Below are 22,771 nucleotides of genomic sequence, written 5' to 3' on the forward strand. Positions count from 1 at the left end.
TGTGTTTTTTAAACATGCTCTCCAGGTGATTCTGATGAGCAACCAAGCTTGGTAATTGCTGTCTAGAGCCTCCCAGAAATAGATTGATTCAAGCTGCTGTGCATTTCACTAAAGAAGGAAATCTGCATGTAGTGGTACTGGGAGCTGATTTTGGTAACATGTTGCTTAGCAGTTATTCTCAAATTCTAATGTCCCTACTAATCTCTCAGAAATTTTGTTAAAATATAGATTCTGACTCAGCAGGTGTAGGACAAGGCTCGAGATTCTGCATTTCTAATAAGTTCCCAGGTGATGCCACTGCTGGTCCACAGACCACACTCTAAGGAGCAAGAATGTAGCCCATCCCAGAAATAGGATGCTATAGGTGGTAAAAATGTAAGCCTTTGTGTTTCCTGGTAAAGGAATTATGGGAAACGCAAATTCCTTGCTGAATGAGATGGCAATACTTAATTATCAGTCCAGTGACTGATTATTACAATTCAGTACTCAAAAGACTGTTAGAATACAGATGAGGAGAGATTTGTTTTGGATGAGAGCAAGTCATTTCACAGATAAGAGTCAGCGTTCCCCCACTTTCACCCCACTCCCAACCACAGGAAAGGAATCGCGATACAGTGCTCCTCTCCATCATCCATTTTGCCTCAGTTAAACAGATTTGAGTAGGCTGATCTCGATTCTCCCCCAGAAGAAGAAAGGGAGCTGTGGCAAGTGGATGACACAAAATCCAGTGTGCTTCGTTGTGAGCCACGGTAGGATCAATAAAAGTCACACCCTGGAGGGCCGGCCCTGTGGCTTGGTGGTTAAGTGCGCGCGCTGCGATGCTGGTGGACCGGGTTCGGGTCCCGGGTGCGCATCGAGGCGCCACTTATCTGTTCATCCTGGGGCCGAGTCCCACATGCAGCAACTAGAAGGATGTGCAGCTACGACATACAGCTATCCACTGGGGCTTTGGGGGGAAAAAATAAAATAAATAAAATCTTTAAAAAAAAAAAAAGTCACACCCTGGAATTTTCTGGAGGAAACACTGTGGTTCTGTTAAGTTTGCTCTAAAAAAATTTCCCAAAGAAAATGGTGCAGGAAACTGAGGCTTCTCTGATGTGAATGTAAGCAATTCGCTGACAGAAATGAAATAATAACTGGTTTGAGTAGGATGGAAAACAGAGGTTAAGTGTTTCTCCTCCTTATTTTTCTGGAAATGGGTTGCAGACTGAAGAGCTGAGAGAGGTAATGATGAAAGATGGAAACTGGCTTATGAAAGGGAAGGTAGAGAAAAATGCTGGTAATAGAGAAAGAGGTTAATTCTTTTTCCCTTTTAGTATGAGTCAAATGTCACATTTGACTTGGCAAGAAGTTCAAACAAATTTGGTTTAAACAAATTGTCAATTCAATTTTTGGACACCAATGTCTATTCAGTTTTGGATTTCATATGAACGTGTCAGTCATTAGGCTAATACTATCACTAGTAATTACCGTTTAGTTCACCATTTGTTTTAAAACATACAGAGTTAAGACAGGCCAAGTGCAAATATACTTGCCCTTTAACAGCAATGTATTTGCTACCATCACAGCCAACGGCTACCTGGAACACCTAAAATGAAGCGGTTTAGGAGGTGAGTTCAGAGGCTCTAATTCGTGTGATCTACAATATGACTACAGCTACAAGCAGTTATATTTTAGATTTGAGATGATAACATTTTAAAGTGGCATTTTGTTGTACTGCTCAGTGCTGTTTTCCTCCCTCTCCTTTGATGCATTTTTCTCCTTCTTTGCTTCCTTTAGCCTTACTGCTCACAAGGCCCAAAGGTTGGTTCTCTGCTTGCTTACATCAGTATCTCAGAGAACTGACCCCATCTCATCTTTCACCAGCACCTCTACAACCATGACTGTCAACTCTGAACTTCCAGCGTATACCTCACTTAACTGGCAGGTTTCTATCATATATCTAGCTATTAATTTGACTTTTTTAACCGGACTCCTGGTTCTTCCTTGCCTGGGACGACTACTTCTATTTCTACCTGGCTCCAGGACACCTCGCTCATTGCTGTCTACCCCCCGACCCCCACCCCCAGCTTTATAGGTGGGATATAGACACTTGCATTCTGTCTTAAACATGTTCTATATGTCGCATATTTCAACAAGGAAAATCTGAAAAAACTCTAATACTCCTTACCCTAAAGAAGGACTTGGGGATCAGGAGGGTGGGGATAGAAAATGATGTCCAGCCAAGCTTGATGGATTTAAAAAGTTGTCCCTGTTAAACCAAGACCTTTCAGGCTTCATCTGAAAGGCATGCTCCACAGCAGGAGTGCGTAGATTTTGTTTCCTGAGCTGCCTGATCTCACCCGCTGGACCTGATTTGTTCTCTCAGAAACTCTCCCCACAGTCCTTGCTGTCTTTTATCACTAAATCTTTGTTTTCCCATCAGATGTGTTCAGAAGCACGGGCCTGCCCCTCATCTTTCCTAAATTATCCATATAACATACACGGTGGAGTGAGGTCCTCAGATCTTTCATAGTCAGGACCCACGATCACTTGATGATCTTGTTCATAACATCCCTTCTCTTCCAGGTCCTAGCTGAGAAAAGTCACCCCTAGCCTCAGAATCAACAACCATGGTTAGGATTAAAAATATGAACAGGAGGGTGGGTACAGAGCGTGGGAAGCATGAAGAAGCCTGTTTTCTGGGGTACCCACTGCTGTAGGGCTGACACATGCTCCCCAAGACTGGACACCTAAATAGAGAAATTCTGACATATAGCCCAAATGAAAACAAAAAGTGCATTGGTTTTCATTATTTAATACTATCCTCTTAAGGGCAGAGACAGGGCAGGACTGCTCCTTTCTTAGCTCGGAATCAGACACAGCGTGTTCCCTATTCCCTCTAATTAGACAGAAGAACGGAACTGAGACAGGAATTCTAAAGGCCCTCGACACAGAAATGTTGGTAAATAATGCATTAGACAGATTGTAGTCATCTCTCCCTGGGAAAATTCACGTTGGAAGGAAGTGCTACGGCCCTCTGGGTGCTGGCTTCCTAGGGTGGCCTCATCGCATTCTGGTTCTTGGTGCATGGTTAAAAACTGAGAAGCAGCCCTGTTGGAGCTGACAGTTCTATTTGCTGCTCTGCTGCAGGCTGTGAAGACTAAGGGACAAAGATGGCAGGCTCCTATTCAAATGGCTCAGTCCCTGGTCCATTTGGTCCAGCAGGTTTTAGCAAGGGCCTAACTTCACCCAACTGGAGAAGTCTGTGGGTCATGGTTCCACGTACACAGAGACCTGGACCCTGTCTCTATAATATTTATCTGCGAGGCTGATGACTTGCTCACTGGTCAGGCTAGGGGAACAAAGAAAGGTCCCTCTGGTTGAGAGCATACCTTGTGGTTGTGTTAAGGTTGTGATTTTCTTGAATAGCTAGAGGACCTACCTCCACAAGGCCACATTTTCCTGTTGCCTAAAGGGCTATTGCATATTTCTCCATTGCGTTTCAGTGAGCGGGTCAATACAAGCTACCTGCAATGGGCCCAGAGGGTGACTAGATTTGAACTGTCCATGTCTTGGGATATGCCAAGGAGGAAAGAGAAGGAAGAAAAAGGAAATATTAGATGATTACTCTGTGACGGGTACTGTTCTGGGCACTTTACATAAGTTATCTCATTTAGTACTCTCAACAGAGTAGATAAATATTGTGAGATAGATGTCACATTTCCCTCTTGATGAAAGCGGCAGCCAAGACTTAGAGTGTTTAGTAGCTTGCCCAAGCCAGTAAGGGGGAGAGCTTAGATGTGAACTCAGAGCTAGGCAGGATAGGGTGAATAGGAATCCCTATCAAATCTATTGATAAGATCGGGAATGTGATGGAGGAAACTCCTGTGCTTCAGGAAGGCATCTTGCATGGAATATCTTCTATAGATAGAAAACACAGACCGAGGCTGGGGCAGGAACTCACGAGGTTGCTTAATCTTGCTTCCTCAGCAGATTAAGCTGAGTAGGTGGCATGGTCTGCATCAGGGCAGTGGTTGGTATGCACCTGCAGGCAATTTCCTGGAAGAGGTCTATGTCAGCAGCACTCAAGGATGGATCATGTCTGCCTCAGTTCTGGGCTCCCTCTAAATTCTTGGAACCTTGCCTGGTAGGAACAAGTTCCTTGTGCTGGCGTCCTGAAGGGCAGGGACCGTGTCTCATTTGACTTGGAATTCTTCATGTAGGTATTCCTCATTGTGTTGTGCCTGGTATACAGTAGGTGCTTAATACATGTTTATTGAGTGTTACTTAGGCTGAGAAGAAATAAAGAGAGGAGGCATCCCTCAGTGTGGAACAAGGACTCAAAGAGGCGGTGGTGGTGAAGAATTTGTGTTTAATTTCGTAATACCTGTGGTTACCTGAGCACCCCATTGTTATTTCACCCTGCTGTGCTTTTGTGCACGTCTCTTCCTGGAACTCCCTTTGCATCTGCCTGCTCAACTTCTGCTTACTCCTCAACAGTCGTTTTATGCCTCACTTTCTTTTCACCTTACCCCCACCAATCCAAATCGCTCCCTCTTTCCTCCGGGCTCCTTGACGACTGTGTATCCTGTGTTCTCTTAAGCTAGCTTATGTTTACCCCTAGGGAAGGGACTAGGATCTTTGTAACTCCCATTACCTGGCACACAGGCTAACACATAGAAACATAGTAGGCATGCAACACATTTTTTCTGAATGAAGAAATGATCAAATTTTCTGAATAAATAAATGCAGGATAAATATGGACATGACTGGCCGTCTTCTCTGACAAACCATATCCAACTTAAGTTGTCCCAGTAATTTCAGTTTTCCTTTACACAGTTTTATCTTCAAAAACTAATAATTTTACATTTTTGTATATGTTTCTATTTCTCACTTAAATGGTACATTCTCAGAAGGCAGAAATCTGATCTTCTGTTTCCAAAGTAAAACAATGCTATCATCTCTACAGTGAAACATTACAAAACATTGCTAAGTGTTAGGGGAGTGGTAACGTATGGAGGTCATATGTAGTATTTAGCTTACCACCTATGCATTGAAGTAAAGTTTTTGATCTTCTACCCATGTCACTTACCTTTTGGGCTACTGGACATGTTTTTGCATATTCACTAGGCCTAATCTGAACAAGCAGAAGGCCCGTGTTCTGGTCTCTAGGAGAAACAACACATACAGGTGATTATAGAAACACAAGGGAGGAGGGCATGACTCTGTCTTTCTGTAGAGCAGAGGAAAGGTCCTATGTACACGATGTGGTTGAACGCCATGAGGAATTCCAGAGGCCTGGAGGGTGCTGGTGGTGGTGACTGCTTGCTGTGCCTGCTAAGGCAGCTGTGTGTGTAGTCTTCCCTTAAAGTCACTCCCATCTCATAGTATCCATATTTTGGCCAGCACACGGTCGGCACGATGGGAAACAGAAGTGAGCATCTATCAGAGTTTCAATCCCCCTGTTGTATTAACATCCTCAGTCCCCAGAAGAGGGGGATCTGGGCTGACAACTTATCCTGCTTCCTGATGGTATTACAAGGCCGAAGCCATGACACCGATTCCTTCTCTAGTCTCTACAGATTTTTCCCTCCTATTGACAACACTTTTGGAACAAAAAAGAGTAAGTTATGAAATTAGTTTTCTTTTTTTTTTTAATTTTTTTTTTTTGTGAGGAAGATCAGCCCTGAGCTAACATCTGCCAATCCTCCTCTTTTTTTTTTTTTTTTTGGTGAGGAAGACTGGCCCTGGGCTAACGTCCATGCCCATATTCCTCCACTTTATATGGGACGCCGTCACAGCATGGCTTGCCAAGCAGTGCGTTGGTGCACGCCCAAGATCCGAACCGGCGAACCTGGGGCCGCTGCAATGGAGCGCGCGCACTTAACCGCCTGCGTCACCGGGCGGCCCCTGAAATTAATTTTCTGAATCACATCATGTTGCATAATATCATCTGACTGGAATCAAAAGGGAGAGCAGACACAATGCCTTCTAGATTATGAAGTGCGCATGAGTCATTCTGTGCTTAGGCAAAACGGGAGGGCTCAAAAGTCACAGAAGAAGAGATTTGGAAAGCTTTATTCACACTCCGCCCCTGCTAAGGGTTTTATTTTTTGAAAAAATTGGGGAAAAACAAACACAAACAAACTAACCACAAACAAATGTCCTTTTTCTTCCGATATTCATTACATTTTAATATTTATTTACCATATTAGATATAAAATGTAACAAATAAGTGAGGATACAAACATATTTTTATGTTTTTTAATCACTGTACCATATTTCATCAATTCTAAGATACATTTTTTTCTCAACAGCTTTGAAATCATAGTTATAAATGATTTTAAATAATTTGAAATTATAATTATGCCAATTATGGGTTTTTTTCTATTTGATGCAATCTTGATAAATTTGGTAATATAGTATAGATCTGTAAAGGACACTAAAGTAAACATTGCATCCTCAATTTTCTATGTGATTTTTCTTATAGGTAGATTTTTTTTTTTCCCACCAGGGCTGATTTCAAAGCTTTTGGTATTTTTTTCTCAAGTCTCAGCCTGATCTAAAGTACTCTGGACAATTTGATGTGTATCCTACAGCAAGGATATTCTGAGCAAATATCCCCCAAACCAAAAATACCCAAAGAAACCCACAACATTAGAATAATCAAGAGAAAAGTTGGTGCGTGAGGGGACGTGGGGTGAATTGAGCCTCTCTTGACTAGTGGGTCTAAAGCAGCATGTTCTCCCCACCCTTCCTGGTCACTCTCTACCACTTCATTCTGTTTTATTTCCTTCACACACTTTTAACTATTTGGGATTATCCCGTGTATTTATTTGATTACTCGCTGTTTGTCTTCTTCCACTGGAGATGTGCCCAGGACAGCAGTTCTACACCTAGAAAGCGCTTGGCATGGAGTGGGCACTCAAACTCACTTGGAGTAGGAGCATACTAAAGAAAAATGGACTTTTTCCTAGAAAAACAATGCTATTTTTCCAGAAAATATATTGAGTCAGGACATGATGATAACCATATAAACGCCTTAAGACACAATCCCAGGCTGGTTGTCTTCCTCCAGAAACTAAGTGCTTAGGTGCTACCATCTTCCAAGAGTCAAAGATGGTGTTTTATCTGATTCTACTCGCTGTTAAAGACTTCCCGGGATATTAGAGTTCCAGGTTTTGCTTAAGGATAGTATGTAGAGACTTTGGGATAGGAATTAATGATAAAACATGCTCCAAAATTATTGAGTTAAGAAATAGCCCATTTTTTTCATCTTCAATTGCATGAAGGAGAACCTTCAGATAGGTCATGTTTCCATTTAATTACAAGAAGTATTCTACCTTTTTGTACAGAATACTAATTTCACATCTATCCATACATTTAAAGGAATTTGAAATCTGGATATTTAAAAGGACATGAGGTCATTTAAATAAAAGAATACCTACAAATCAATAATCTGAATAGCATATTTAATATTAAGTAGGTTCTTTTAAAAGTCATACTTAACTGCAACTTGAAGTAATCATCTACAGCCTCATAATTTACATTCTGAGAAAATGTTACTGTCTGAAAAAGAAAATGAAAAGGTTTATGTAAAGCAGGAAAATTGGGAATGGGGACGATGGATACTTTCAAGACAGATTTAAATCTTTCTTTAGGTAAGAAAAATAATATATTTAGCATTTTTTCCAATTTATTTTCCATCTCAGAAATTCTGATTATGTATACATTAGATTTACTTTGTTACATTTTTCTTATTTTTCCTTTTAATATTACATTATCATAGTCCTTTTATTTATATTGCTTCTCTCTCTTTCCTCATTTGACTTTTGCCATTGCAATATTCTTATTTTTCATTTATATCCTGAGTGTAGCAACTTCTCACTTTCCTCTGTTTTCTAGTAACCTTTGTCTCTGGACCTTTTTATTTCTTCTTTGAGGTTTTTAAATGATTTACAGATATCTATTGTCTGTAATTTTTGAGACCATGAGAAATTATTTGCCCGAACCTTTCTTCTGTTGTTTTTGAGTAATGTAAAAAAATGTTCATTTGCCTTTTGCATATGTTCTTGCTTTTTTCTTCCCTTTGGGGCATGTTTCACCTCAATTTTCAGCATTCCATAACATTGCTATCTTCTCTGGATACAGCCATTTACAGAACATACCTGATATTAGAGGCAGAAAATTGTTAGCCCCATATTTTTAAAGTATGGAAACTACAATGTCTATATCCCTAAATTACTTTTTGGTAGTTCTTTGTTTTATATATCTACACCTATCTTGATATATATATATCTTGTGTCATTTAAATGGTGCTCAAACTTGGGTCTGTAACTCAAACAACATATATGTATATTATTTTGGATTTAAAACACTGAAAATATCTATACAATGGAACTATTTAAAAATATATTTTGTGAATGTGATCATCTACTTAAAAACCACTTCGTTATGAATAATTAAGGAATGATTTGGAGACTTCCATTTCTACTAGTGGTGGGCTAGGTTATATGGACAAATCTCCCTCTTAAAAACAAATGAACCAAAAAAACCTAAAAAACAGCCTTGTAAAAAGTTACCTAAAAAGCATCAAATAACTGACAAGAGAGTAAGGAAGTGTCAGTCCAAATATTGAGGGAAATTAGGAATCTAGAGACTAAGCAGAACACCAGAGCCCACAGTCTACTTTTCCCCTAAAGGCATTTGTCAGCCTAGTCAGGAAAAGAAGAATTCTAGATAAAGAATCAAGTTGGATATTCTTTCTACATTAACCTGTGTTATCAGAAAACTATACTCTCAGGATAAAGGTAAGTCAAGATTAAATTTGCCCTCTCCTTAGCCCTCCAATGACTTCACTCACTGAGCGATCAGAAAAAGCAAGAAAAGGAAAAAAAAATTGTCCTAACAATTTGTGGCTATGGGCAGGTTCTCATATGGCTTTATATCCCACAATTGTTTGCCTGGATAAGCCAGGGAATTTGGAGAAGTCTCAGAGCAGTAGTGACCCCAGATATCTGACAGTAGCAAACACAGATCATCTCAAGATCAAGGCGTGTTCTCACTAGACTTCAGGGAATTCTTACAAATACTTTTTCAAGTGTAATGAACAATACACGGTAAAAAATAACCAAGTACACAAAGAAATAAGAATAACCAGAATAAACAATGATGGGGGAGAAGAAATAGATGAGATACACGTGTTAGATATGGAACTAATAGATGCATGTTATAAAACAGATATGCTTACTAGATTTTTGGAAAAAAATGACAAACTTGAAAATATCTGTAGTGTAAAAGAAACTAAAAAATGTATTTTTAAAAGGAACAAATAAAACTTCTAGAAATTAAAAATATGACAATCAAATTAAACACATAGTGTAGAATTTTGGCATCAGATTAGGCATGTCAACAAGGAGAAATAGTGAAGTGGAAGACAGATCAGAATAAATTATAAAAATGTATCTCAGAGAGATAAAAGGATGAACAATAAAGAAGAGAGTTGAAGACTCATGGAGAATAGATTGAGAAGGTTTAACATATGTTTGATCAGTGTTATGAAAGAAGAGAAGATAGAGAAAGAGGCATAGGCAATATTTGACAAGACACCTGATGAAGATAATAATCCACAGATTCAAGAGGCCCAAGAAATCTCAAGCAGGAGAAAAGTAAAGAAATACACATCTAGACACATCATATATAAGTGCAGAAAGCAAAGAATAAAATCTTAAAAGCAGCCAGAGGGATTGGAGTTAAAATTACAAGTTACTTCTCAACAGCAACAATGGAAGCCAAAAAAAAAAAAAAAGAAGAATATTTTTAATGTGCTTTAAGAAATAATCACCAAACTAGAATTCTATATCCAGAAAAAATACTTTTTAAGAATGAAAGTGAAATAAAGATATTTTCAGATGAACAAAAACTGAGTATGTAATCGCCAGGAGCCTCTAACTAAAAAAATACTAAAAGATGCGCCTAAATCAGAAGGAAGGAAACACAAGATGAAAGCATTCAAGATAAAAAGAAAACAGGTAACGACAGGGTGTATACAGTCATGTGTCACTTAACGGCAGAGTTACGTTCTGAGTAATGTGTTAGGGGATTTTGACATTGTGCGAACGTCATAGAGTGCACTTACACAAACCTAGATGGTAGAGCCTCCTGTACACCTAGGCTATGTGATATTAATCTTATGGTCCCACCCTTGTATGTGTGTTCTGTTGTTGACCACAATGTTGTCTACAGCACATGACTGCATAAAACTGTAATATATAGCTTATTGCTGTATAAAACTGTTTTGTATTACTGTAAAATAATAATTGCTGTCTGAAATAGTATAAAATTGCTGTCTAAAATAGTAATAACATTGCTTAATAGTGTAAAAACAAGATGGAATTAAAATCTGTGAATTCAATAATATATGAGTTGAGGAAAGAGTAAAATATTTAATTAAATTTAGTCTTGCATAAATTAAATATTCCTGTTATAATTTCTAAGGAAAACTGACTAAAAATACACACAGAATGTATAACTGCTAAACCAGTAGAAGGTGAAAAATGGAATGATAAAATATGCAACTAAACCTAAAAAGGCAAGAAACTAGGGGAAAAAACCTAGAAAAGATGGAAAAATAAAAGCACAAAATAAGACAGAAGGCAAAACCCACAATATATCATTAATTGCAATAAATTTAAATAGACTAAATACTCCAATTAAAAGACAAAGATTTTCAGGACTGGACAAAAATAACAAAGATTTTAAAATGCAAATATCTGGTGCTTACAGGAAACATAGCTAAAACATAAGGCAAGAGAAAGTTTGAAATTAAAAGGATAGCAATGGTATGGAAATACTAAGTAAAAGAAAGCTGATATAGCTTTGTTTCAATATTTGTATCAAATAGTACAAGTTACTTCTCAACAGCAACAATGGAAGCCAAAAAAAAAAAAAAGAAATATTTTTAATGTGCTTTAAGAAATTAATCAATATGAATCATCAATTCATATTGATTAATATGAAACAAAATACACTTGAAGGCAAAAAGTATTACTACAAAGAAAGATCGTCACTTCATAATGTTTAAAGTTTCAGTTCACAGGGAAGAGAAGTTAAAACTTGAATGCATCTAATAACATATTTTCAAATATATAGAGTAAAAATTGACAATCAGAAAGAAAATGATACCAGATGAAAATCTGGATCCACACAAAAGAATGAAGAGCACTGGAAATGATGAATATATGTATAAATATAAAATGCTTTTTTCTTATTAAAATCTCTTTTAAAAGACAATTGACTAAAGCAAAAATAATAGCAATGCATTGTGAGGTTTATAAAATATGTAAAAGTAAAATGTATGGCAACAATAGCACAAAGTCTGTGAGAGGAAAAATGGAAGTATAGTACTATAGAACTATAGTACTATAAGGTTATTAATCTATAAAGAAAGTGATATAATATTATTTGAGGGCAGACTGAGATAAAGATATGTGCCACAAACCCTAAAGCATCCAGTAAAAGAAACAAAACAAAGGAATAGCTAAAAAGCCAACAAAGATGATAGAATGGAATCACATAAAAATACTCAGTCAAAAGGAAGGCAGGAAAAAGTGGAAAAATTAAAAAAGAACAGAAGGGAGAAATAGAAAACAAATAGTCAAAAGGTAGATTTAAACCCAACCATATAAAAAATCACATTAAATGCACCCAATAAAAAGACAACAATGTTAAGATTGGATAAACAAGCAAGATCCAATCAAAAAAAACTTGAAAGACACAGAAGATTAATATTAAAAGAATGGAAAAAAAATATATATATTGTGCTAACATTAATTTAAAGAAGCCTAGAGCAGCTGTATTATCTCACAAAGTAGATTTCAGAGCCAAAATTATCACGAAAGTAAAAAGGGTCATTTTATAGTGATAAAGGAGTTGATTAATCAAAAGGGTGTAACAATTCAAAATGATTTGTACACCTAATAACACAGCCTTAAGATACACAAAGCAAAAACTTAAAGAATTGAAAGGAGAAATAGATAAATCCACAATTATAGCTGGAGATTTTAACATCCCTTTCTCAGCAATTGATAGAATAAGCTGACAGAAAATCAGTGAGGATATGGAAGACCTGAACAATAAACATAATTGACATTTATAAAACACTTCAGCCAACAAAAGAATGCGCAATGCTTTCAAGTGCACATGAAACATTTACCAAAATAAACCATATTCAGGCTACAAAACAATTCTGGATAAATTTAAAAGGACTCAAATAAAATAGTATCTTTTCTTACTATAATGGAATTGAATTAGAAATCAGTAACAGAAAGCTATCTGGAAAATCACCAAATACTAGGAAACTAAATAACATTCTTCTAAATAACCCATAGGTCAAAAAAGAAATCACAAAGAAAATGAGAAAGTATGTTGAACTGAATGAAAATGAAAACACAAAATATCAAAATTTGTGGTATACAGCTAAAGCAGTTCTTAGAGGAAAATTTATAGCATTAAAGTCCATATCAGAAAAGAAGAAAGGCCTCAAATAAATGACCTAAGCTTTCATATTAAGAAACTGAAAGAAGAAAAATTAAATCCAAAGTGGAAGAAAGGAAATAATAAGCAATTATCAATGAAATATAAAACAGAAAATCATTACAGAAAATCAATAATATCAAAAGCTGATTCTTTGAGGAAATCAATACAATTGTTAACCTCTAGTTAGACAGATTAGGTAAAAAAGAGAGAAGGAGAAAATTATCAATATCATGAATAAGAAAGTGGACATGACAGCAGATTCTACAGACGCTAAGAGAATAACAAGCGAATATTATGAATAACTTGTGCCTATAAATTTGACAACATAGGTGAAATGGACAACTCCTTGACACACACAAATTACCAAAATTCACTGAAGAATAAACAAATAACCCAAATAGCTCTAAATCAATTAAAGAAATTGAAGTTGCAGTTAAAAACATAGCCACAAAGAAAACTCAAGGCCCAGAAAGCTTCATTGGTGAATTGTACCAAACATTTAAGGAGGAAATAATACAATTTCTACACCAATTCTTCTGAAAAATGGGAGAGGAGGGAATTCTTCCCAAACCATTTGAAGAAGCCAGCATTGCCTGATACCACAACCAGAAAAAGACATTACAAGAAAACTACAGGTTAATATCCCTTACGAATGTAGAAGCAAAACTTTTAACCAAGATTTTAGCAAACTGAATCCAACAATATATAAGAGGATAAAACGTCATGACCAAGTGGGATTATCCTGGGAGTGAAAATCACTCATATTTCACCATATTAATAGATTAAAAAACCATATGATCATTTTAATAGATGCTGAAAAAGAATTTTACAGAATCCAAGGTCCATAAATGACAGAAACTCATTAAACTAGTAATAGAGGGCACCTTCATCATTCCGGTAAAAGGCATATATGAAAAACCTACAGTAATGTCATACTTAATTGTGAAAGACTGAATAGTCTCTCTCTGATTGGGAACAAGGCACAGATCTCCACTCTCCTTTCTTCTAATCAACATTACACTGAAGGTACAAGATGGTGCAGAAGAAAAGCCACACAGATTGAAAGGAAAACTGTATGTATACACAGATGAAATAATCACCTATGTAAAAACTAAGAAATTTACAAAAAAGCTACTTGAAATAATAAATGAGTTTAGCACAGCTGTAGTATACATCGATATGTAAAATCAATTATATTTCTATATACTAGTGATGAACAATCAGAACAGTACCATTTACAATAGCATCAAAAATATGAAATACTTAAGGATAAATCCACCTAAGGATAAATCCAGCCCCAAATGCACACTTATACACTGAAAAGAATAAATTTGGAGTACTTATACAACCTGATTTCAAGAATTATAAAAGTAGAGTAATCAAGACAGTGTGCTATTGACATCAGGATGGACATATAGGTCAGTGGAACAGAATAGATAGAATCCCATATACATGGTCAGTTGCTTTTTTACAAAGTTGCCAAGGCGATTCAATGGGGGAAAGGATGGTCTTTTCAATAAACACTGCTGGAAGAGCTGGCTACCTATAAAAACAAAGTATCTTGACTTTTACCTCACAGTGCATGCAAACATTAATTTGAAGTGGATCATAGCCCTTAAAGTAAGAGCTACAACTATAAAGCTTCTAGAAGGAAAAATAAAGAAAGCTTAGTGACCTTGAGTTTGGAAAGATTTCTTAAATACAGCCACATGTACAGACTATAAAAAAAAGCAATAAATGGGACTTCATCAAAATAAAAAAGAAAACCTATGCTTTTCAAAAGACGTTGTTATGAAAATGAAAGCACAAGCCACCAACTGGGAGAAAATGTTTGCAAAACACATCTCCAACAATGGATTCCTATCTAGAATATATAAAAAACTCTTACTACTTAATTATAGGAATATAACTCCTTGAAGTTGGGCTAATGATTTGAACAGGGACTTCACCAAAGAAGATCTACAAATAGCAAATCAGCACTTGAAAAGGTCTTATCATTAGTCATCAGAGAAGCATCAGGGAAGTGCTAATTAAAACCACGATGAGATGTCACTATATATCCACTAGAATGACTAAAACTACAAAACAAAACAAGAACAACAAAAAAACCAAAACACAAATCACACCAAGTGTTTGCAAGGATGTGTGAAGCAGCTAGAACTACTGGTGCCAATATAAAATGCTACAAAAATTTGGAATACAATTTGGCAGTCTTTATTTATTTTATTTTATTTTTTTTGGTGAGGAAGATTGTCCCTGAGCTAACATCTGTGCCAATCTTCCTCTATTTTGTATGTGGGATGCCACCACAGCATGGCTTGATGAGCAGTGTGTAGGTCTGTGCCTGGGATTGGAACCTGTAAACCCCAGGCCACCAAAGCAGAGCACGCGAACTTAATGAATACACCACCGGGCCAGCCCCCTTGGCAGTCTTAATAAAAAATTAAACATACATCTACCTTATCATCCAGCCTTCTGCTCCTATGTATTTATCCAGGAGAAAGGAAAGCATATGTCCGCACAGACTTGTACACAAATGTTCATAGATGTTTTACTTGTAATATCTCCAAACTAGAAACAATCCAAATGTCCATTAACAAATTGTGGGTAAACAAATTGTGGTATATCCATACCATGGAATACTACTCAGCTTATCGCTGAGAACAAACTATTAATGACAAAACATCATGGATAAACTTCAAAATAATTATATTGAATGAAAGAAGGCAGACAAAACAGAGCACATATTATATCATTCCATTTGTATAAAATTCTAGGAAAAGCAAATTGATCTGTAGTGATAGCAAGCAAATCAGTGGTTGCCTAGAGATGGGGAGTGGAAGGAGGGATGGATTATAAAGGAGCATGAGGAGATTGTCGGGGTTTATGGACACGTATGTTATCTTGACTGTGGTTATTATTTCCTGGGTGTATACATATGTCAAATTTTATCAAATTGTAGACTTTAAATATATGCAATTTATTGTATGCCAATTATATGTCAATAAAGCTCTTTAAAAAGACAATATTTGAGATAGGCAAAAACATTCAGTAAGAAAAAGGCACACGACACAATTGAAAAAGTGACAAAAACTTGAATTTCACAAAAGGGGGAAACCAAATAGGCAATAAATATTTGAAAAATTGTTCAACCTCATTAATAAGAAGAGAAGATCAAGTAAAATAGAATACACACATTATTTGGGGAAAAAAAAGTCCGACTACACCTGTTATTGGCAAGTGTATTATTCTGCTGGGGCTGCTGTAACACAATACCATAGATTGGGTGGCTTAAACAACAGAAATTTGTTTTCTCACAGTTCTGGAGGCTGGAAAGTCCGAGATCAAGGCGCCAGCAGGTAGGGTTAATTCTGAGGCCTCTTCTCCTGGCTTGCAGGTGATGGCCATCTTGCTGTGTGCTCACGTGACTTCGTTTGTGCACACAGGGAGAGAGAGACAAGGTCTCCAGTGTCTCTTCTTATAAGGGCACTAATCCCATTAGACAAGGGCCCCACCCTCATGAACTCATCTAACCCTAATTACCTCCGAAAGTCCCCATCTCCAAATACCATCACTTTGGGGGTTAGGGCTCCAACATATGAATTTTGGAGAGACACCAACAGTCAGCTCATAACAGCAAGGATGTGGAGCAGCAGGATCTTTCAAACACTATTGGGAATGTAGATTGTCTTAACCATTAAAGCTCACCATACACATTCTCCATGCACTGGTTATTAAGCTCTTGTCTTTGGGCTCCAAACCCACTCTTCTAGACTCAGCTTTTTGGTGCTGGGTTCGAGATTCCACAAATCACATGTTTTCCTTTGCTAGCTGGCTATCTTTTAGACCCTGCAAATACAGGGTACTGGAGGGAGTCGAGAAAACAAGGGTGGGAGAAAATTTGCTCCTTCCTGTTTTTCTCATTATTCCTGTCAGTGTCAACCTGGCAACTCTTCTTCATCCGGGCAGGAGCAGTTGGTAAAGGAGCTAAGGAGTAGGAAAACACTCCCAGAACCAGCCTCACTCATGCTCCCCTTTGAGGTACCAGCACTAGCTGGCTTGTACCCCTTTTCAGAGCTCTGAGTTCCAGCTTCAAGGGCACCATCTTCTGAGTTCCTAAGGCATCAGCACAAGTCAGTAACACTCCCTTCTCAGAGGTCTGGGTCCCAGGTCTGCTGGGTCACTTCCTTGGAGCTACTGAGATACCACAGCAGCTGAGCAGTACCCTCTCCTTCAAGATGTGGCTTCCAGCTCTGTGGAGCCCCTCTCCTAACTTTCTAGTTTGTAGTAACCCAAATTTCTTCCCTCTGTCCCTCTGTTCCAGCCACAGAGGTGGAATAGCCACTTCTTGCATTTACTGGCTCTGTGTAATCTCAGTGTTCCCTTTTTTTCTTTGCATTCCTCTCATACATCCAGTGTCACTAATTCCCTACGTTAAATTATCTCTGCTAAGACAATTGTTTGATTTCTGCTTTTCTGACCGGAGGCTCACTGATGTGGCTCTTGGTACTGGGTAGTCCCAGGAAACCAACTCACAGAGATGGGATTCTGGGATTGATTTTGTTTTCCTTGAACACAGGACTAAGCTCTTTGCCTCAGGAAAGGGATTCTATTAATTCATGGTATGCAGAAACATTACAAATAATCAATTTATCACCTGTGATTGATTGTGATAAAATACATACTGAGGCAAGTGCCTTAAGTGGCCAAGTAGACACTGAATTTAACCATTAATGGCAATAAAGATGACTGAAAGATTGGCTGCTTCTGAGGGTACTGAAGCATTTCCAGAGAGAAAATAAAGTTGGATCTTTAAATTACACACTCAATTCATTATTACAGAAACAAGCTTTTATGGTATTCCTAAAAGAATCTCTCATTTATTGTAGCCACTGAGTTGACGTCACTGAAAATCAGACACAAAATTTAATTGTGTCGTTAATCAAGATAGCATGGTACCACCATAGGAATGGCAAGTAGATCAATGGAACTGAGTAGAGCACCCAGAAATAGGTCCACACTTGTATGAACATTTGATTTTCAATGAAGATGACAAAGTAAGACAACAGGGAATAGAAAAACTCTTCAACAAATGCTGAAATAACTGGATATTCAAATGGAAAATAACTTTGATCTTTACTTGATCAAAAGTCACCATATACTAACATTAATTTGAGTTGGATTGTGGACTTAAACATAAATGCTAAAACCATAAAGCTTTGAGAAGACATCATATAAGAACATCTTCAAGACTTAGGGATAGGCAAAGTGATCTTAGAACACAAAAAGCAATAACCATAAAGGAAAAACCTTTATCAAAATTAAAGTTTCTACTCATAAAAGTCACCTTTAAGAAATGAATAGGCAGAGTTCTGCTTCAAGATGGTGACGTAGGAGGATCTTGAACTCACTTCCTCCCATGAACACACTGAATTTACAGCTACATATCGAATAATTTCCTCTGAAAGAAACCCAAAAACAAGCTAAGCAACTCCTGGCCATCAGGTGAACAAGAGAAAAACTCACAAATGGGTAGGAGAGGCTGAGATATCGCCTTGCCATAAACCCAACCCCTGACACAGTGACCCACAGTCAGGAGGGAACTGAGAATCCTGAGTTTCTTCCTGAGGAGAAAAGGGTTTGAACCCCACATCTGGCACCCCAACTTTTAAGATCTGCACCTGTGAGACAAGCCCCCAAAACATCTGAAAGCTGATGGGACTTGCATCCAGGAGACCCACAAGGCTATAACAAACTGAGAAACAGTTCTTTTTTTTAATTGTGGTAACATTGGTTTACAATATTATATAAATTTTAGGTGTACATCATTATATATCAATTTCTGTGTAGATTACATATGTTCACCACTCAAAGACTAATTACAGTCCATCACCACACACATGTGCGTAATCACCCTTTCACCCTCCTCCCTCCCCCCTTCCCCTCTGGTAACCACTCATCCAATCTCTGTCTCTGTGTGTTTGTTGTTGTTTTTATCTTCTATTTATGAGTGAGATCATATGTCATTTGACTTTCTCCCTCTGACTTATTTTGCTCAAGGTCCATCCACATTGTCACAAATGGCCAGATTTCATCCTTTTTTATGGCTGAGTAGTACTGGGCACAGACGTTAGCTCAGAGCCAATCTTCCTCACCAAAACAAACAAAAACAAAAACAAACAAAAACAAAAACAAAACAAACAAAAAAGACTGGGAGAGGTGGCTGTTTTATCTATTGCATAGAAACCAATACAGAAAGTCAAGGAAAATGAATGAAGGGATATGTTGTACATGAGATAACAAGATAAAACCTCAGAAAAAGACCTTAATGAAATGGAGATAAGTGATTTACCTGATAAAGAGTTCAAGATAATGGTCATAAAGATGCTCACTGAGTTCAGGAGAAGAATGGATGAACGAAGTGAGAATTTCAACAAAGAAATAGAAACTATAAGACATTACCAAATAGAAGTTACAGAGCTGAAGAACACAATAAGTGAAAAATACAATGAAGAGGTTCAAAAGCAGACTACATGGAGCAGAAGAAAGGATAAGTGATCTCAAAGACAGGGCTGTGAAACTCACCCAATCAGAGCAGCAAAAAGGAAAAGAATGAAAAAGAGTGAAGACACCTTAAGGGACTTATGGGACAACATCAAGTGGACCAACATTTGCATTACAGGGGTCTCAGAAGGAGAAAATGAAGAGAAAGGGGCAGAAAACTTATTTGAAGAAATAATGGGTGAAAACTTCCCTAAACTGGGAAGGAAACAGACATCCAGATCCAGGAAGCCCAGAGAGTTCCAAAGAAGAGGAGCCCAAAGAGACGCACACCAAGACACATTATAATTGAAACGGCCAAAGTTAAAGACAAGGAGAGAAACTTAAAAGCAGCAAGAGAAAAACAACTTGTTACCTACAAGGGAAACACTGGAAGACTATCAGCAGATTTTTCAGCAGAAACTTTGCAGGCCAAACGGGTGGCATATATTCAAAGTGCTGAAATAAAAAAAAAATTCCAATCAAGAATATTCTACTTAGCAAAGTAATCACTCAGAATTGAAAGAGAGATAAAGAGTTTTCCAGAGAAGCTAAAGGAGTTCATCATCACTAAACTGGCCTTACAAGAAATGTTAAAGGGACTTCTTTAAGTTGAAACAAAAGGGTCTACTAGTAACAGGAAAATATGTGAAAGCATAAATCCAACTGGGAGGGATAAATATATAGTAAAATTCAGAATGATCCAATGTTGTAAAGGTGGTGGGTTAATCTCTTATAAAGCTAGTATGAAGGTTAAAAGACAAAAGTAGTGAAAATAACTTTAACTACAATACTTTGTTAATGGATACACAAGATAAAAAGATGCAAATTGTGACATCAAAACCTAAAACACAGGAGGGAGAGTAAAAATGTACAGCTTTAGACTGCAACCAGACTTAAGTTGTTATCAACTTAAAATAGACTGTTATAAACATAAGTTGTTTTATGCAAGCCTTATGGTAACCACAAAGCACAAACCTACAGTAGATACACAAAGGATAAAGAAAAAGGAATCTAAGCATACCACTAAAGAAAATCATCAAACCACAAAGGAAGAGAGCAAGAGAAGAAAGGAACAAAGGAGTCACAAAACAGCCAGAAAACAACTAACAAGGTGGCAATAAGTACATACCTATCAATAGTTACCTTAAATGTAAATGATTAAAGTCTCTAATCGAAAAACATAGAGTGGCTGAATAATAAAAATACAGTAAGACCCATCTCTATGTTGCCTACAAGAGACTCACTGCAGATGTAAGGACACATGCAGACAGAAAGTGAAGGGATGGAAAAAGATATTCCACACAAATAGGAATCAAAAGAAAGCTGGAATAGCATTACTTATATCAGACAAAATAGACTTTAAAACAAAGACTGTAATAAGAGACAAAGAAGGTCATTATATAATGATAAAGGGGTCAATCCAACAAGAAGATATAACATTTCTGCACCCAACATAGGAGTACCTGAATATATAAAGCAAATATTAACAGATCTAAAGGGTGAAATAGACAGCAATAAAATAATAGTGGGGACTTTAATATCCCACTTTCATCAGTGAATAGACATCCAGACAGAAAATCAACAAAGAAATATTGGCCTTAAACAACAAACTAAACCAGTTTGTCTTAACAGACATACCCAGAACATTCCATTCAAAAGCAACAGAATATACATTGCCCTGACACACACAGGAAACGCTCTCCAGGACAGATCATATGTTAGGCCACAAAACAAGCCTTAACAAATTTAAAAAGACTGAAATCATGTCAAGCGTCTCTTCCAACCACGATGGTATGAAATTAGAAAACAATTCCAAGAGGAGAACTGGGAAATTCATAAACATGCGGAGATCAAACAACGTGCTACTAAATAGCCACTGGGTTAGAGAAGAGATCAAAAGAGAAATTGAAAAATGCTTTGAGACAAATAAAAATACAGCATACCAAAAATTATGGGGTGCAGCAAAAGCAGTTCTAAGAGGGACGCTCATAATGATGAATGCTTACATCAAGAACAAAGAAAGATGAAAATAAACAACCTAACTTTACACCTCAAGGAACTAGAAAAAGAAGAATAAATGAAACCCAAAGTTAGTAGAAGGAAGGAAATAACAAAGGTTAGAGCAGAAATAAATGACATAGAGACTAAAAGGACAACAGAAAAGATCAATGAAACTAAGAGCTGTTTTTTTTGGAAAAGATAAACAAAATTGACAAACCTTTCCCTAGACTCACCAAGAAAAAAAAGAGAAGAATTAAATAAATAAAATCAGAAATGAAAGAGGAGACACTACAACTGATACCACAGAAATACAAAGGATCATAAGACTGCTATGAACACATATGCCAACAAATTGGACAACCTAGAAGAAATGGATAAATTCCTAGAAACATAGAACCAAGACTGAATCATTAAGGAATAGAAAATATGAACAGACCAATTACTAGTAAGGACATTGAATCAGTAATCAAAAATTTCCCAACAAATAAAAGCCCAAGACCAGACGGCTTCACTGGTGAGTTCTACCAAACATTCAAAGAATTAATACAAATCCTTCTCAAACTCTTCCAAAAAATAGAAGAAGAGGGAACACTTCCAAACTAATTTTACAAAGCCAACATTACCCTGATACCAAATCCAGACAAGGATGCCACAAGAAAAGTAAATAAGAGACCTATATTTCTGATGAACATAGATGCAAAAATTCTCAACAAAATTTAGGAAACTGCATTCAACAATACATTAAAAGGATCACACACAATGATCAAGTAATATTTACTCCAGGGATGGAAGGTTGGTTCAACATGCACAGATTAATCAACATGATACACCACATTAACAAAATGAAGAATAAAAATCACGTGATCATCTCAATAGATGCAGAGAAAGCATTTAACAAAATTCAACATCTATTTATGATAAAAACTCTCAATGAAGTGGGTATAGAGGGAACGAACCTCAACATAATAAGAGCCATCTATGACAATCCCACAGCTAACATCATACTCAACAGTGAAAAGCTGAAAGCTTTTCCTCTAAGATCAGGAATAAGACAAATGCTCACTCTCACCCCTTTTATTCAACCTAATACTGAAAGCCCTAGCCAGAGCAATTAGGCAATAAAAAGAAATAAAATGCATCCAAATCGGAAAGGAAGAAGTAAAACTGTCACTATTTGCAGATGATATGATTTTATACATAGAAAATCCTAAACACTCCACCAAGAAGCTGTTAGAATTAATCAATGAATTCTGTAAAGTTGCAGGATACAAAATTAATATACAAAAATCTGTTGTGTTTCTATACACTAATAATGAACTATCAGAAAGAGAAATTAAGAAAACAATCCCATTTACAATTGCATCAAAAAGAATAAAATACCTAGGAATAAATTTAACCAAGAAGTGAAAGACCTTTACACTGAAAACTGTAAGACATTGATGAAAGAAATTGAAGAAGACACAAATAAATGGAAAGATATTCCATGCACATAGATTGGAAGAATTAATATTGTTAAAATGTCTATACTACCCAAAGCAATTTATAGATTCAATACAATCTCTATCAAAATTCCAGTGGCATTTCTCATAGAAATAGAACAATGCTAAAATTTGTATGGAACCACAAAAGACCCAGAATAGCCAAAGCAACCTTGAGAGAGAAGAACAAAGCTGGCGGCATCATATTACCTGATTCCAAACCATATTAC

General features: G+C 36.9%; 1 protein-coding gene across 1 annotated transcript in view; it reads right to left on the minus strand.

Annotated features, from left to right (window-relative positions):
- CATSPERE (catsper channel auxiliary subunit epsilon) overlaps positions 1-22,771 on the minus strand; it is a 189,187-nt gene that overhangs the window by 39,212 nt on the left and 127,204 nt on the right. The window contains exons 12-14 of the mRNA XM_058533520.1: positions 7,493-7,551; positions 5,075-5,150; positions 1,536-1,588 (exon numbers count right to left, since the gene is read on the minus strand). Of these exons, the coding sequence (XP_058389503.1) occupies positions 1,536-1,588; positions 5,075-5,150; positions 7,493-7,551 (188 nt within the window). The remainder of the gene's footprint in view (positions 1-1,535; positions 1,589-5,074; positions 5,151-7,492; positions 7,552-22,771) is intronic.

Source organism: Diceros bicornis, chromosome 38 (assembly GCF_020826845.1).
Source record: "Diceros bicornis minor isolate mBicDic1 chromosome 38, mDicBic1.mat.cur, whole genome shotgun sequence".
In the NCBI taxonomy this organism is placed as follows: Eukaryota; Metazoa; Chordata; class Mammalia; order Perissodactyla; family Rhinocerotidae; genus Diceros; species Diceros bicornis.